Source organism: Melospiza georgiana, chromosome 2, assembly GCF_028018845.1.
Source record: "Melospiza georgiana isolate bMelGeo1 chromosome 2, bMelGeo1.pri, whole genome shotgun sequence".
Taxonomy (NCBI): Eukaryota; Metazoa; Chordata; class Aves; order Passeriformes; family Passerellidae; genus Melospiza; species Melospiza georgiana.
The window spans coordinates 48,988,318-49,003,597 of NC_080431.1; the positions used below are offsets into that span (position 1 = coordinate 48,988,318).

At 35.1% G+C, this 15,280-nt stretch overlaps 1 protein-coding gene across 6 annotated transcripts in view; it reads right to left on the reverse strand.

The window, feature by feature from the left end:
- Positions 1 to 980: 980 nt before the first annotated feature.
- PCDH17 (protocadherin 17) overlaps positions 981 to 15,280 on the reverse strand; it is a 90,289-nt gene continuing 75,989 nt past the window's right edge. For 4 of the 6 annotated variants that reach the window (XM_058044486.1, XM_058044502.1, XM_058044476.1 and 1 more), the window contains exons 5-6: positions 13,901 to 13,975; positions 981 to 5,583 (exon numbers count right to left, since the gene is read on the reverse strand). In XM_058044486.1, the coding sequence (XP_057900469.1) occupies positions 4,901 to 5,583; positions 13,901 to 13,975 (758 nt within the window). In that variant the 3' untranslated portion in view covers positions 981 to 4,900. Of the gene's footprint in view, positions 5,584 to 13,900; positions 13,993 to 15,280 lie in introns of all 6 variants that reach the window. The other 2 variants (XM_058044519.1, XM_058044510.1) reach the window with 2 other exon arrangements.

Below are 15,280 nucleotides of genomic sequence, written 5' to 3' on the forward strand. Positions count from 1 at the left end.
GTTTCTGGAGAGAAGACTTGCAAAAAAAATGAAATGGCTAAAAAGGAATTCTGTCTGCAGGAATAGCACATGCCTTTATAATACCTGTAGTGTTCTGAACAAACTGAAATTCTATTTAGCTGTCAAAAGCAATGCCTATATACTTATTACTTTTAAAAACATCAAAATAAACAAACAAAACTCAAAAAACTCCTCACTGAAAAAAAAAACCAAAACCAAAAACAACCTAAAAATTCTGGTTTACAGGCTTTACACTATTGGGTATGTCATTGCTACAGTCATACAGGAGCAGACAGAGAGGGCCCCACTTTCTGAGGGATTGATCATAATGCTCAAATACATCAAAACCCAACCAAACAAAAGAGGTTAATGAAAGTGTTAGATTATAACAACAAACTCATAAAACCAGACATAGGACTGAGTAATATTTTTCCCAGCAATTTCTCTTTGTTTACAGCAACATGAATAAAATTACTCACACTCCTAAGAAAGACAATTAAAAAAGATAAAAAGCAAAAACTAATTCCTTGCATTCTTCAGGTTGTCCTCCACTTCTATACTCAAGCAGTGTTTTGATCTCTCCTGCTAGGCTGACAATCTTTAAGAACTTACAGCCCCACCCCATTTAAAATGTTTCTGGTGAACTCACACCAGTGTACTAAACCAAAATATCCTTTATTCAGCTCCATGTTTCTATGAGCAAATAACAGCCTGTAGGGATTCAGTGCATCAGCTGCTTAAAAGATAAACCTACCCAGCTTGATGAAAACTCTTCTGCACTTTCCTGTTGAGAGAAAACGGTTACACATTTCTAATAAATGAAGCAGGAACTGTCATTTTTTTGGCAAACTGATAACTAGCTGTAACAGCCGCATTGCCACAAGTTGCTTTTCCAAAGTAATTACCATCAGGCTCCCTGTGGTATGCAGTGTTTAACACATTTCTTCTGTGTTAATGAATGCAAAAGCAGGCAACACCACTATTAGTAATCGCTTTTTATTCGTAGTCCTCATTTTCCAGATAGGTCACATTAAACACAGCCATTAAACAATAGCGGTTGAGAAAAATCCATACAATGTATGCTGCTTTTGTTTGGTTTTTTTGTGTCATTCACCAGTCATTGGTGCAACTTTGAGCCATATGGGGAGACAGGGGCTGATAAATGAGAATGCCAACCTGTATCACAATTGAGCCAGAGAAGTCAAAACCTTAATCAGATTTCATTCAATTACACTTCAAGTCAACAAATCTTGATAGCCAAAACTCCCATTTAAATTAATGCAATAATAACTGCTGCCTGATGTCAAAAGAAAGCAATTAAACAATAATGAGTGGATGTATGTTATGCTAGGCTTCAGACTCCTCCTTGACCTCAGCAATTTCCCTTCCATTTGACAGCAAGCAACATGAAAGCTTGTTTGAATGGTGTATCTTGCTCCACTATGAACAAAGTTTGACTTCTAGGGGTAACTTGGATTGGGAAATCTCTATCTTTCAGTGGCAAATCACAGTTCAGGAGAATCTGTTTCCTGATAAATATGCCAATTAAAGGAAAAAAAGGGAAAAAAGAAAGGTCTGGTTTTGAGTTCTGATTTGATTGGCCAACTGTATAAGGAACTCCCAATTGCTGGCTTTTTTTAATTAAAAAAAGATACAGAATGCCTTATTCGCTATTCACAGTGTACAGTACAAGTTTATTAGTTGCTTTACTTGCCTCTCCTAACTCCAACTTTCCTTTTATACTCTTGTGACAGATATTTCCTTTCAGTCTTATAAAGCATGTGTGTAAAAAATGAGAGAAATAACTCATAAACTTTATCTTTCATTCCTGCCTCTTTCTCCAGTGGTGATAGTAGAGATACCGCGGAGAAAAAAAACACTTTAAAATCTTTTGTGTGCAGTATGTCCTTCACACACAATCATGTTAATTTTGACCGAACCAGCAAAAGTCACATTGTATAAGCTCTGCTGATTTACTGGTTCATTATGTATCCATTTTAAATTGTGAAATAAATTTTTTAACCTGGGATAATCTTATACTGGGAAGCAGTATGCCAGAGTTGTACAAAACAAGGCAGTTGAAAGACAAATTAAATAAAAGCAAGATTTCCTAAACTCCTCTATAAAGCTGTGAGTCATGAATTCTGAATTACCTCAGAGTGGTAAATAAATAATCACTACTAAATACAGATAATGTGTTAAACAGCTAAAGCTAGTAAATCACTAGTGACAGAGAGCCTTAAGGTAAATTCCTCTTACATTGGCACAGCCCTTTCTCAGAATGTTGTGGTTTTTATGTTTTCAGAAACATACAATGAATTGTACAATTGGTTACTCAGTGTTAAAATCATTTATAAAATACACAAATCTCCATCACTTGACTGCATTTACATACTGGCGTAGATTTTGCTGAATAATGGATCTCACTGGCAGAGCTAAAGACTTGGTGCACAGACACTGAAGTGATGGGCACCACAGAAATACGTAGAAAAGACTGATCAAACAATAAGAATCCTCTCCACTATGGAATTTCAAGCTATCAAGCTATCAAGCAAAACCAATCTTGAGTCTCCTGGCCAAAAAGAAAAAAAAAAAAAACAAAACAAAATTATATAACACAGACAACACCACGTTTTAGATACATAAATTGTCCAAAACATGGAGAGTAGCTTGATAAGACATGTACAAGATCCTTCCTTTTGCATGTAATTGTAGACATTTTTTAACAGGAGCTAAAAGCAAACTAAATTGTCAGAATCGGTGTCTCCCAAAGACAATTCATTGTAGGACTGACTAGCTAAGATCACCATTTAAATGAAATCCCTACACTAAAATAGGCTGTTGGGTCAACTTTTGTTTTTGAATTGATAAAAAACTATGGCTTGTGGTATTTCAGATTGCCAACCCCTTTTATAAATGTTTTTATAGTTAAGATTAAATTTAAGAAACCAAACTCATAGTTTTTAAACAATGTGCCATAGTGGTATTTCCAGCAGAGTATCTAAAGTATATAAGGGACAAATCCTGAGCTAAACATTTGATTCTTCTGCTTCTTCTTGTACTCTGTAAGTTCATTTTTTTTTTCCAAGTTTAATTCAATTTTGAAATTTTCAAATGCAATAAAAACATTCTTAAAAACAATAATAAAAAGTAAAAACTATATCCCAAGTTATTTTAAGTTATTCTGCAAATATTATACAGATCAAGTGAAAACCTAACTAAAAACACCCCCCCAGAATAAGCAGTATTTATCTAGAACTTCAGTAAGCTATTGCACATTCTAAAGAATCAGATAAAATACTGCTCATGCCACATTGGCACTGACATAATTTTCAGCTCTATAAACTTAATATCAAAACTTTTAAAATGGTGGCATCTCTGAAGAATTCAGTCAAGTATCCTACATTGAACAGGCTGGCTGCATGTGTTGGGGGGAAAAAAAACCAAACCCAAGGAGGTTCCAGATGTTGGTTCGAGTGTAATTTTTGTTATTAAACATGGACTTGCAATAGAAGCTTCTACAAGGACTTGCACATAACCATGACTGATGGATGTATTTGTAGGCTGTTCAGTTAGCTCCATCAGCTCACTCAAACATATTTTGAACAGATTATGTACTGCAGTACTTCGTAGACCATACATTAAACAAGAGACTTTGCTCTGAGGCGCTGCTTCCCATATTCCATGGGGAAAAGGAAGCAGGAAAAAACAAAACTCATAGAGTTCGACAGCTACTGAGGCAACACTTGCCATTTACAATATAAGCCCAAATATTTTTGCAACACAACTATATATTAATTTAATAAAATACACAATATAGCTCTTATACACTCAACAATTTGGCTCATATGCACTGAATCTGCAATAAATCAATAAAAATATGTCATTTGATGTAAACACACTGAATCTTCTTACATTTGCACATTTAAATGACCATGTGATTTTTGTGGATGTCTGACATTTTCACTTTCCTGAGCTATTTTAGTGTCCACAAATGAATAAAAAAGTGTTAATAATGTTAATTTCTTTTCTGTATTACCGTTAAGGTAACTCTTTTTTTCCCAAACTTTATTTCACTTCCTTTCCTTTTTTATTTTTTTTGACTTATCACTAACTACTTATAGCTTTGTTGGACACTAAAATGCTAAATAGATATTAAAATATTTTTTTTTAATTTTATCAAGTGAATTAGCTTATGTGTGTGCAGGACAAGATGGACTATATATTTTTACATTTAACCTTAATATGATATGTAGTGTTTCATTAATGATGAGGATATGTTTTCTTGAACAATGATTTGGAATGGTTCTTTTTGTTTTATTGTTCTTTTTTTTTCTTTTTTTTTTTGTATTTCATATTTGTGGCAGATAACTTTGTACATAAATGTTTACCACAAATGAATGTTAATGTTTGGTGTCGCTTGGACTACTACAAGAACTCTTTATAGGACTTTCAGTAGAAGCCTGTGGCGGCTGCTGGAAATTCACCACAGATCAGCATTATTCAACCCTGTTTTTCTTGGGGTTTATACGTAAACAGTAAAGTCAGCATCAGCTATTGAGGACAGTCTTAAAGTATCAGACGTATTTCCATTCCATCTTTCTCTCACCTTCCTATCAGATTGTCAAAATGGCACTGTCTTTCCTTCTTTCATTTTGTTCTTGGTGTACTTGACTCTGTCCTAATGAAAGTTTGGTCAAAATGAAACCAGTGTTATCTGTCAAAAAGAAAGAGCAGTGAAAAGAACATACTTGTGGGCACTTCAGATGTTCACTAAAAGCCTTAAAGCAGCATTGGTCTTCCTTCATTCCTGTAATTCTGTTACAACCAGGGAATTTATTTATTTACTTTCAATCAGCAGAAGAGGAATGCGACTGCCAGCCTGTCCTTATTTTCCCCCTCACTTTCTGACGGCCACAGGGTCGCTTCCCCGACAGTCCTGCAAGAGCTTGTCTATTTCTCTCACAACTTCCTCGGCATCCACCGACTCCCTGCCTAGATCCCGGGCTGAACGGTCTAACTGCTCCAGAACAGAGTCCATCTCACTGGAGTCTCGGCTCACTCGGGAGTGCACGTCTGCAAAGGCCCTAGCCATCTGATCTGATGCAATGAAGGAAGAGTCCTTTGACTGTTTACTGGGCGATAGATACTGACTGTCAGTTGACAAGTACTGGCTGCTTGGTTCAGCCAAGGCTCCTGATTTCACTTCACAACCATCCAGTGGTCCTTTTGTTGAGGTGCAAGGCTCAATGCATGTCTTGGTTGGGCTGCTCGATGCTGAGGGAACCTCCTGAAGCAGAGGACTCAGGGCACGTTTGGCTTTTAAGTAAGGTTTAACATTGGCAATGAGAATAGTGTGCTCTCTCTTGTCTTTCCCAAATGTACAAAAAGTCTTTTTCCCAGTGGGATTCACAGTTTCATATGTCTCAGTCTCAACGTTAGCTTCAACTGTGGGTACAAAGAGATTTGTGCGATAATCTGCATTCTCAGCCTGACTGGCTGCAGGGAACTGTGGCATCCAACACCTGTCAGAATGACCAAGCACTCTGCATTCATCTGTGCAGTTAACACATTCTTCTTGTTCTGCAAAACAAAGGAGAAAGAGAAAAAACTCTAATTATAAGTGGATTTATTTAATCTAATGAATAGGCGATGATTGTCACGTGATGCGCTTACTTGACATCTGGCTTAATTATGGAGAAAAAGAAGAAGCTGTAATTAAAATATTTCAGAAGGTTTGCATAAACCTGTTAGTTGAGACAATAGATTTATTTAACTCTGTTCTCCACATATTAAAGCATTCACACAGCCCAATGGAAGTATAAAGGGGTCATTAGAGACTCATTCTCAATGGAATTGAGCTTCATCTGTAAACTAATCTGCTGTAGAAATCTTCTAGGTTTTATTCTGTAAAACCCATGCTAGAAAAGAGTGAACAGTACTTAGGGAACTCAAAAGGAATTATAAGGATTAATTTTTCAAATCAAATAACTGAGCAGTGACTGCCTTTCTGGAAATACAAACACTTCATAAAAATCAGTAAGCTGTTTTTTCCTTTTTGTCATCTCCATTTCATTTGTAATTGTTATGTTGTGTGACAGTCACAAAATAAAAAGGTTTTCTTGAGAAGCCTCCTTTTCCTGCTGAGAACAGAGAACTAGAATCTTCCATCAGTATGCATTAAATATAAGCTTGTCAAAAAGCGCATATTGCAATTTTATTAGACATGAGTATGGATCATATAATCAGTTTTCTCCTTTTTTGTTTTGGTGCAACTAAGTGAAAATGGATTTGCTCAATACATACAATTTGGAAGAATGACAAATGGTGACACACTATTTGAACTGATGATGTCTTCAGATAGGATTTCTATATCCTTATTTCTTTCAAAGAATATAGATAAATGAGATTCTTTGCTACACTTTTAGAACATAAGTTTTGGTGCTTCTTATTCTACAATTCAAAGAAAACTTTCTGTTTTAAAAACCTTGGCTTGAGTGTCATTTGCATTAAATATGTTACATTTGGGCCAATATTTACTGTCTTATAATTGTACTCACAACTCTAACCAACTATCAGGAATAAGAAAAATAATAAATAGTATAAATCCTTTTATTATCTCTAGGTTTCAGTTAACTATACATTGATCTTAATAATTTTTCTTTCACAAAATAGGCACATGGGTTCAATACTCATTTTTTTTTGAGGAATTTAGTATTCAAAAAGTGCATGGAATTCCAGTTAGACCAAAAACTGTTAACATACCTTTAAATATAAAGATGAAACACACATACAGACATGCAGAACAAGTCTTCATAAAAGCAAAACAAACATGTTGAGCCAAAGATGGGGAGAATTTAAGCAACTATCATCTTTCTAAATTAGAAAATAAATTCCTAGTAATCTTATATCATCACCTGATTAATGAATTATTGCACTGCAGAAACATGACAAAAGAAACACCAAGGATGATCTAAGGGAATCCAAGAGTATAAACTGTTTTTCACATTTCTAAAAAGATATGAATAAATAGGACTTTAATTAAACTAAAATTGTATTATGTCACAGTGATGTTAAACTGCAATAATTTGCTCAGAACTGATATTTTTAGTGATATAGTAGTATGAAAAAGTGTCATTCTGTATATGAGCTCCCTTCCTTGACAGCTTTAAAATCTAAGTCTGGTCTAAACCCTCAAAAAATACCAAAAGCAAGTGAGAATTAGGTACAGGGACAACAGAACAAAGTGATTGTTGAGGAAAAGGATGTAACATAGGGGCCTTAAACATAAAATTCATAGAGGTGAGCCAGCCTCAGCCGTGTATCTGGAAAAACCAAGGAAGATGTCTTCCTGGAAGATATATCAAAACACATGGAAGATGGGAGGTGATCAGACACAGACAACAAGGCTTCATTGAGGGCAGATTGTGTCTGACTAATCTGATGGCTTTCTAGGATGGATTGAATGCATCAGTGGACACGGCAAAGTCTTTTGTAAGGCCTTTGATTTGGTCAAATATTGATATGGCCACAATATTCTTGTTGCTAAATTGGAGATTGATGGATTTGATGATGGATTGTCAGATCAATAAGGTAGTGGCTGGATGGTCACATGCAAACAGTTGCAGTCAATGGCTCAAAGTCCAAGCGGAAACCATAATGAGAGGTGTCCCTCCAGGGTCCACACTGGGGCCAACATTATTTGTTATCTGCATTAACGAGATGGACAATGGAACTGAGTGCACCCTAGAATCACAACAAACACAGTGGTGCATCTGGATCCCTGGAGGGAAAGAATTCCATCAGAGGGACTGACAGGCTTGAGAGGTGGGGGCCACGTGGACATCATGAAGTTCAACACGTCCAAGTGCAAGGTCCTGCACCTGAGTTGGAGAAATCAGTATCAATACAGAATGGGGGATGGACAGATTGAGAACCGACCAGTTGAGAAGGATTGGTGCTACTGGTAGATGAAAAACTGGACACAAGCCAGCAGCCTGTGCTCACAGCCCAGACAGCCAATTGTGTCCTGGGCTGCATAAACTAAAAGAAAGCATGAATCTACTTTCTTTTAGTTTGTACATGAGGTGGAAGCTCTTTGATGTGAGAGTAGGGAGACACTGGAACAGATTTCCTAGTGAAATTTTTGATGTCCCATCGCTTAGAGATTTCAAAGTTAGGTTGGACAGGACCTTGAGCAACCTAATCTAGTGAAGGACATTCCTGCCCATGGCAGATATTTCAAGGTCCTTTCTGACACAAACTGTGATGGTGTTCACGGGGGTTTGTCAGGTGAGGAAAGAGACGAGAATGTTGACTCCATGTTCAGAAGGCTTGATTTATTATTTTATGATATACATTACATTAAAACTATACTAAAAAGAATAGAAGGAAAAGTTTCATCTCAGAAGGCTAGCTAAGCTAAGAATAGAAAGGAATGAATAATAAAAGTTTGTGTCTCTGGGCATTATAAGCTGCGGTTGGTTATTAATTGTAAACATCTAGGATGGGCCAATCACAGATGCATTCCACAGCAGCAGATAACCATTGTTTACATTTTGTTCCTGAAGCCTCTCAGCTTCTCAGGAAGAAAAATCCTAAGAAAGGATTTTTAATGAAAAGATATCTGTGACAACAAACCATTCAATGATTCTATGATCTCCAAAGAAAACTAAATCACATGCTGGTTTTAGTAGCCAATAAAAACTAAAATTATGAAAGCAGGAGTAAAATAACCCCAACCTTAGGACTGTAACAAAGTGGCAGGACTGAAAAGATTTTGAGGAAGAAATTTAAGTTTGTTGCATTTGATTTGACTACACTTGAATGAGATGACATTGGTATGCATAACCACAGAGACAACATATGTGTGGCAGTTGCTTAATGAAATGGGAGCCACAAATGAAGGACATAGCTATACACCTCATTCCACCCATTAGTTCACCTCCACTAAAGTTCCCTGTATCTAGTTTTCTGGAGTTTCTACAGCATCAAACAGCTGCTGCTTTAAAACAGCCAAGGGAAACTGCTACTCTCACTCTCTATCTCTCTAAAAAAAAAAAAGAAAAAAAAATCCCCAAACAACCAAGCTACCTCCTCCTGCTCCGGAAAAAAAATTACTCAGAAACATAAAACTCCACAAAAAAAAAACCAAATCAATGTATTTTTAAAAACACCTTCATCTTTCTGATCCTTCAGAGTAGACGTGTCAAGTTCAGCCTCTAACTTTTAAAGTGGAGTTACAGAAATAGGAGAAATAGGTGCTTTCTTCAGGATTTTCCCTAACAGCATCTAAAGTTATTTTTTCTCTCATATAGAATTCATGACAATTCTGAGTAAAAGCTTTCTGGCACTTTTAAAAGTTTACCTAAACAACTAATCAGCTTTCCAGCTAACTTTTATGTTGTAAGCTTAACTATCCTTTGTATGGATATTTGTAAACAATTTTGTTGTTTTATAACAAAAGACAAAATAAAACTCTGCTGCATGTTAGCTACCATAAAATGCTCAGAATTGCACAATCAATGGACCAGTACTTTTCTCTGCTTCTCTCTTTTCAATTACTCTATCAGAGTAAGATCCCTCTTTGCTCTTTTCTTTCTCACAAAAAATAACCCAAACATTACAGTCTATTTCATTATACCACAAAAAAGCCATCTGTAGCAGGGAAATTCTTTCTGTCTTTCAGGTAGTAGGTCTATATCATATTATCTTAAAATAAATTAAATAAATATTCATATATATATATATATGTATTTATATATATGTAATCCTCTGCTCTGTACATTGACAACACACACATATATGCATATATATATCTATATTAAATATAGAACTAGAAAATTCTATTTTCACACTGACTCTTTTTCTAAACTCAACTGAACTGTATTTCTTTTAAAAAATAAATATTCCCTGAACTAAGATTGAAACAAGCAAGCTCAGATGAAAGGTAAAGTTCAGAGAAGTTCTCAGTCACTGGAAATAAGTACTGCAAACTTATTCAGTAAGTATTCTATTCGGTGCCAAAAGCTATGCTTTGAGATTTTCAACACTCATTAGGATAATTTATTACAACCAAGTTATGTTTGAAGATTTATATTTTTAGCTCTCACACACATGCATACACATACATTGGTATGAGGAGGGGTCTTTCACAGTGTTTAGATTATTACTGCCAACAGAAATACAAACTTTGGTGGCAATCTCTAAGTAAAAGAGATGTCATATAGCATATATCTGTTATGTATATATTGCATGCTCTATTTTCTTTCCTCTTCTCATTTCCTGTATTTTTTATAGCAATTTTTATACTTGCATTTCTACTTACTGTATTGAATGACTTTCCATGTCTGCTCCCTGGACATGGAAGCAGTGACTGAATTAAATATGAAGCCAAAAAATCAGCAAAAAATACACTGAATGACCTTGATTTGAAACCCACCTGCATTGCATGATCTTTGTTCCTCTAGCCCTGAAAATTTCTGCTTTTGCATTTCATTCTTTAATGTCACATCATAGGGAATGGATTTTGAGTATTGATTATCATACATTATAGGCTGCTTGTCTCACCATTAGCCTGTAATTTTGACTGCTGCAGCTACCACACAGCGAAGAAAATCAAACAGGGATTTTGTACTAGTAGCAGAAACTACAAACAAGAAGTGAACTATCACCACCAAGGGCCAAATTAGTAGATATGAGAAAATAGAATCAATTTAAAGGTAAATATATAAATATATATATGAAAAACAGGTTATATGCTGTGCTGTTCAGCAAGATGTGCTGGTAGCGTGATATGCACCATCAGTCTTTATCTCTGTGCTTGTCTCCCTCCCGTTGAAAATAAACCCTTAACAGTGCATGTGTGTACAATAAACAGAAGCAGTCTGGAGGTTTTCCTAACTCTCTGGAGCTTTAAGGGTAAACAGTCAGAAGTGCTTTATGCACTTAGGGGAGAACATACACTAAAATAGAACTGCTAAATTATCATCTGTAGAAAGAAAAGGAAACAAGATATCTGTAAACAATAGTCGCCTAGATAGGAAATGTATTCGGGATGGAAATTCAGAGATGATGTAGGATGAAAGTTATGTTGGCAACATATAAAATGCAATGCAAGGTATGTATTTTGCCACAGCAGTATCTTATAAATTATATTCTATTAACAGATGAGTTATATTTAATATCTGCCTTCTATAGCAATCTAAGAGAAAAAGATTCTTTTATTGTGGTATCTACAATTTCCTACACTTTCTTTATAAATATTGAACAAAATTAATTGTAGGTACTGATTTCACCCTAAATATATTGCATTATGAAGTTAATTAATTAATGCTTTAGATAGCTGTCTCTTTTCAATGGCTAAAACAGATATCTTATTTTGACTCACTAATTATATGAAATTTGCATAACGATAAAAAAGAGGAAGCTCGAGAATTATTATTTTTTAAGCAGTAACTCAATGGAAAAATCAAGTCAATAAATACAATGTTTTTTGCAATTTAACTGGTCCCTAATTATTTGAATTATACATACATAGAAAGCAAAAAAGCAAATTTAAAGTAAATATCAGCATCCAAAAAATTCCAAGAAATATTTTATGTACTATACTTATAGGATAAAGAACACTATAGTCTATATTGAAGTACTCCATACAATTTAATACTAAACGTCAAGATTCCCATATATGGGAAATCAGAGTATAAATATATATATAGATACATATACATATACGCTTTTATTTATATATTTATGTAAATAAATGAATCTATGTATATTTAAAGTCTGATTACCCCTATAAACAGGTCTGGATATATAAAAAGGCATAGACTTAGACCTACAGCTAGATCTATGCCATCCTATTCCTCACAAAAGCTGTAAATTATTTTATCAAATTTTATTTGGAGTTAAACAAGGCAGACAGAGTAAGATCATTATAATTTATAAGATTTGAACTGATTGTCATTCAAGTGCATTCTTTCCTAAGACCTTCTCACTCACAAAATACTAAAAAATGTAACTTTTTATTGCAATTTGTTCATCTACTAAAGACTAAATAAGAATATGGCTAGCTAAGTACATGACTAAATATTTTAAAATACCAGTCGCTTTTGTTATTTTTCATTGTCCTAAGAAAGCCTATCTTTCAGACATCCTTTTTTCTCTTTCAGTGGGGGATGTCTGGTTCTTTGCTATTGCATAAACACCTTCTTCTAACTGACTATTTTTTTAAATTCCTTTCTATGAACGTAGAAGCTAAAAATAAGCCTTAATTGTCAGGGATGCTTCATAGGTTGATCCCGTTGACTGAAATGACTATCAACTAACAGGTCCAAATAAAAAATAAACCAGAGGACCCATTTCAAAATACATGCTGCCTTCTTTTTGAAAGCATGCAGTTTCACAATACCTCCACTCTTTAAATGCTCTATTCTTCATTGTGTTACAGTGAATGGTAAAGCACATCTTTGGTGACCTTTTTTTTCGCATGACAAAGATCTGTCTATGAATCAATACATGTACACTGATTTGTGTAGGAGACCAGCCTTGATGTTGTGAATTTTTGTTCATTATTCAAAGTATTTCCATTTAGAATTTACTCAGAAGCAAAGTGTAAAATTCTCTGCAGCTTATATTTCCCTGGTCTAACCACAAACACAGTATTCTTTAGTCTGAGGGTGGTGAGGTACTGGAACAGGTTGTCCCTTTCCTGGAAGTGTCCAAGGCCAGGCTGGATGGGGTTTTGAGCAATCTGGTTTAGTGGATGGTGTCCCTGCCCATGACAGGGCAGTTGGAACTAGGTGATCTTTAAGATCCTTTACAACTCAAACCATTCCATGATTTTATTTAAAAAACCTCCACCAACACCAGTATGTGTTTTAGACTAATAAAATAATGCTATGCTTCATATTTTCAATACTTTAAATAGATATGAAAGATCTGTATTTTCTGTACATATGTGTAAGCAGATGGACAATAAATGCCACATAATATCTAACAGAGGATGTAATTAACTCTGCTTTTCAGAACTTCAGTAATTCCTAAAATATGACCAGAAAACCGTACAGAACTTACATTAAATGGTGGCTTTTTTTTTTTTTTACTTTTTTTTTTCTTTCTTTTTTTTTTTTTAATCGAGACAGGCAATAGCCTTTACTAAAGAACTGAAAAGGCTATAAGTGGATATTTATTACAGGAGACAAATAATGTGTGCTTTGGCATGTCCTAAGCACCGGGTCTATATGACATTTCTATTGAGAACAATCAGCCAAAGCACTACCTCTGTGGTTGGATTTCTGTTTAATTACAATTGATTTTGACATAAATGAGCAGAGATAAACAAATACTTCTATACTTCTCTTGCTGTTATTAAACAGAGCTGTCTCCTATCTGAGTATTTATATTGGCTTGTCTGTTTAAAGGCTCCTTTCAGGCAAAGCAATTATGTAGCTCAGATTAGCAAAATAACTGGCAGTAGAACAAGAGTGGACTGCCACATTTGTAAACTTCTTGGATCTATGTTTTTCTCCTGATATTATAAATACAAGTTTCTGAGGTTTATAATCTTTACACATTTTCCCACAGGTGGTGTTGGGTTTTGGTTTAGTTGGCTTTGTTTTCTTGTTTTCTAGATACAGGATAAAGACAATATATGTTTTATATTGTTATGACATAAAACACTTCAAAAGCCACAAAACCATGATGACCTATGGATTTAATTCTAGTTCACATTTGTGCCAGACAATAAATATTGGAGGAATATTTCAGGATTACAGGGAGCACTATGGAAAATTTAAAACATTTCTTACAGAAGTATGCTTTAATTAAATGATTACCATTTAATGACAATCACATATTTTTTTAAAAAAACAATATAAGAGAAAGAAAATATTTGTGTTACCTGAAAATTTTCCATCCTCACAGCGGGCTGGTCCACAGATCCCAACAATGGGTCTTTGGCCTCTGCCTTGCTGTTCTGGAGGCAAATCAGACCTGTGAGTCACAGACAGGGATAGGCTCTGCTTCCAAAATTTACAACAATGTCAAAACTTCTGCAGCAGAAAAACAGCTTCTACCTGTGACCCAGACACTTTTCACTAATTTTCTCAGCAGTACAAACACACAATTCTTTATTTGTCAATAAACTGAAAACATCTAACTAGTAAAAAGTATGCCTCATTTCTTCCTGATAGAGGAGAAAGAAGAAAATGGACACCCAGTCTTGATTTCTGCTGTTTGCCTATAAATTGGCTGGCCCTGACTCTAATTTGCAGTGAAAAGACCATACAACAGTCATGAAAGAATCATTTTGATCTCTTCCCCATCCCACATAAGAAAGTCTTCCTGGCCCAGGGCTGCAGGCAGAAAATGCACAAAGGCTAGATGTGCCAGCCCTGCACTTAGCTGAGAAGCTACTGGGAAACTTTAGCGATATGACACATTGATAGTTTTAAACTCTAAATCTTTGTTGTAGAGCCCCAAGTTGTTTCCTGAGAAAGAAGGAAAAGTAAACTGCAGTAATTAAGAGAAGAGGACAGCCTCGTGGATCTTTCAGAAAGCACATTTTTAACATCGCACATTTTCACTCTTGATCAAGGCAGTGTAAAAGATATTACAGTAGCATTGTTCCAGCACTAGCAATGATTCTTAAATCTGAAACGTAATTGAATTTGTGTAATCATTTGCACAATTTGCATGATATTCACATTCTTTTTACTAACTTTATTGTGAGCTAGTCATAATTATAGTATCAATGATTTCCATATCTAATTTGCAGCACTTAATAAATGCTGCACATTGTAGTGCAGCAATGCTTATAATCCAGTCATTAACCAGGACCATTGTGAGCCCGCCTATACAAATATTAACAGATTGTGTAGTTAGAGACAAAAGGTAACAAGTCATTATGACAAACAAAAGCAATGAATGGGAAGAAGAGACAACATTAATGAAAATATAATCATGCTGTTGACATTTCCTAAAAATACCAATATAAAAGCTCCATAATTTCAAGGAGCTATCTCCATCTGTCAGACCATCAAGCCACCAGCGATGAGCTATATGTTACACCACTGAACTTTCCTTAAGAGTTGCCAATTATCTCAGCGTACAAATCTTTAATTAGAAGGTACCAAGCTTTTAGCTTTGCAAGCTTGCCTCAAATTTGGATATGACAAATTGTTTACAGATATTGACTGAGGAGGGTGCCACTGAGGAGAGAGACATGACAGGTTTCTGAAGAAATCTCAATGTTCTTTTGATGGCTCTGTTTACATCCTGA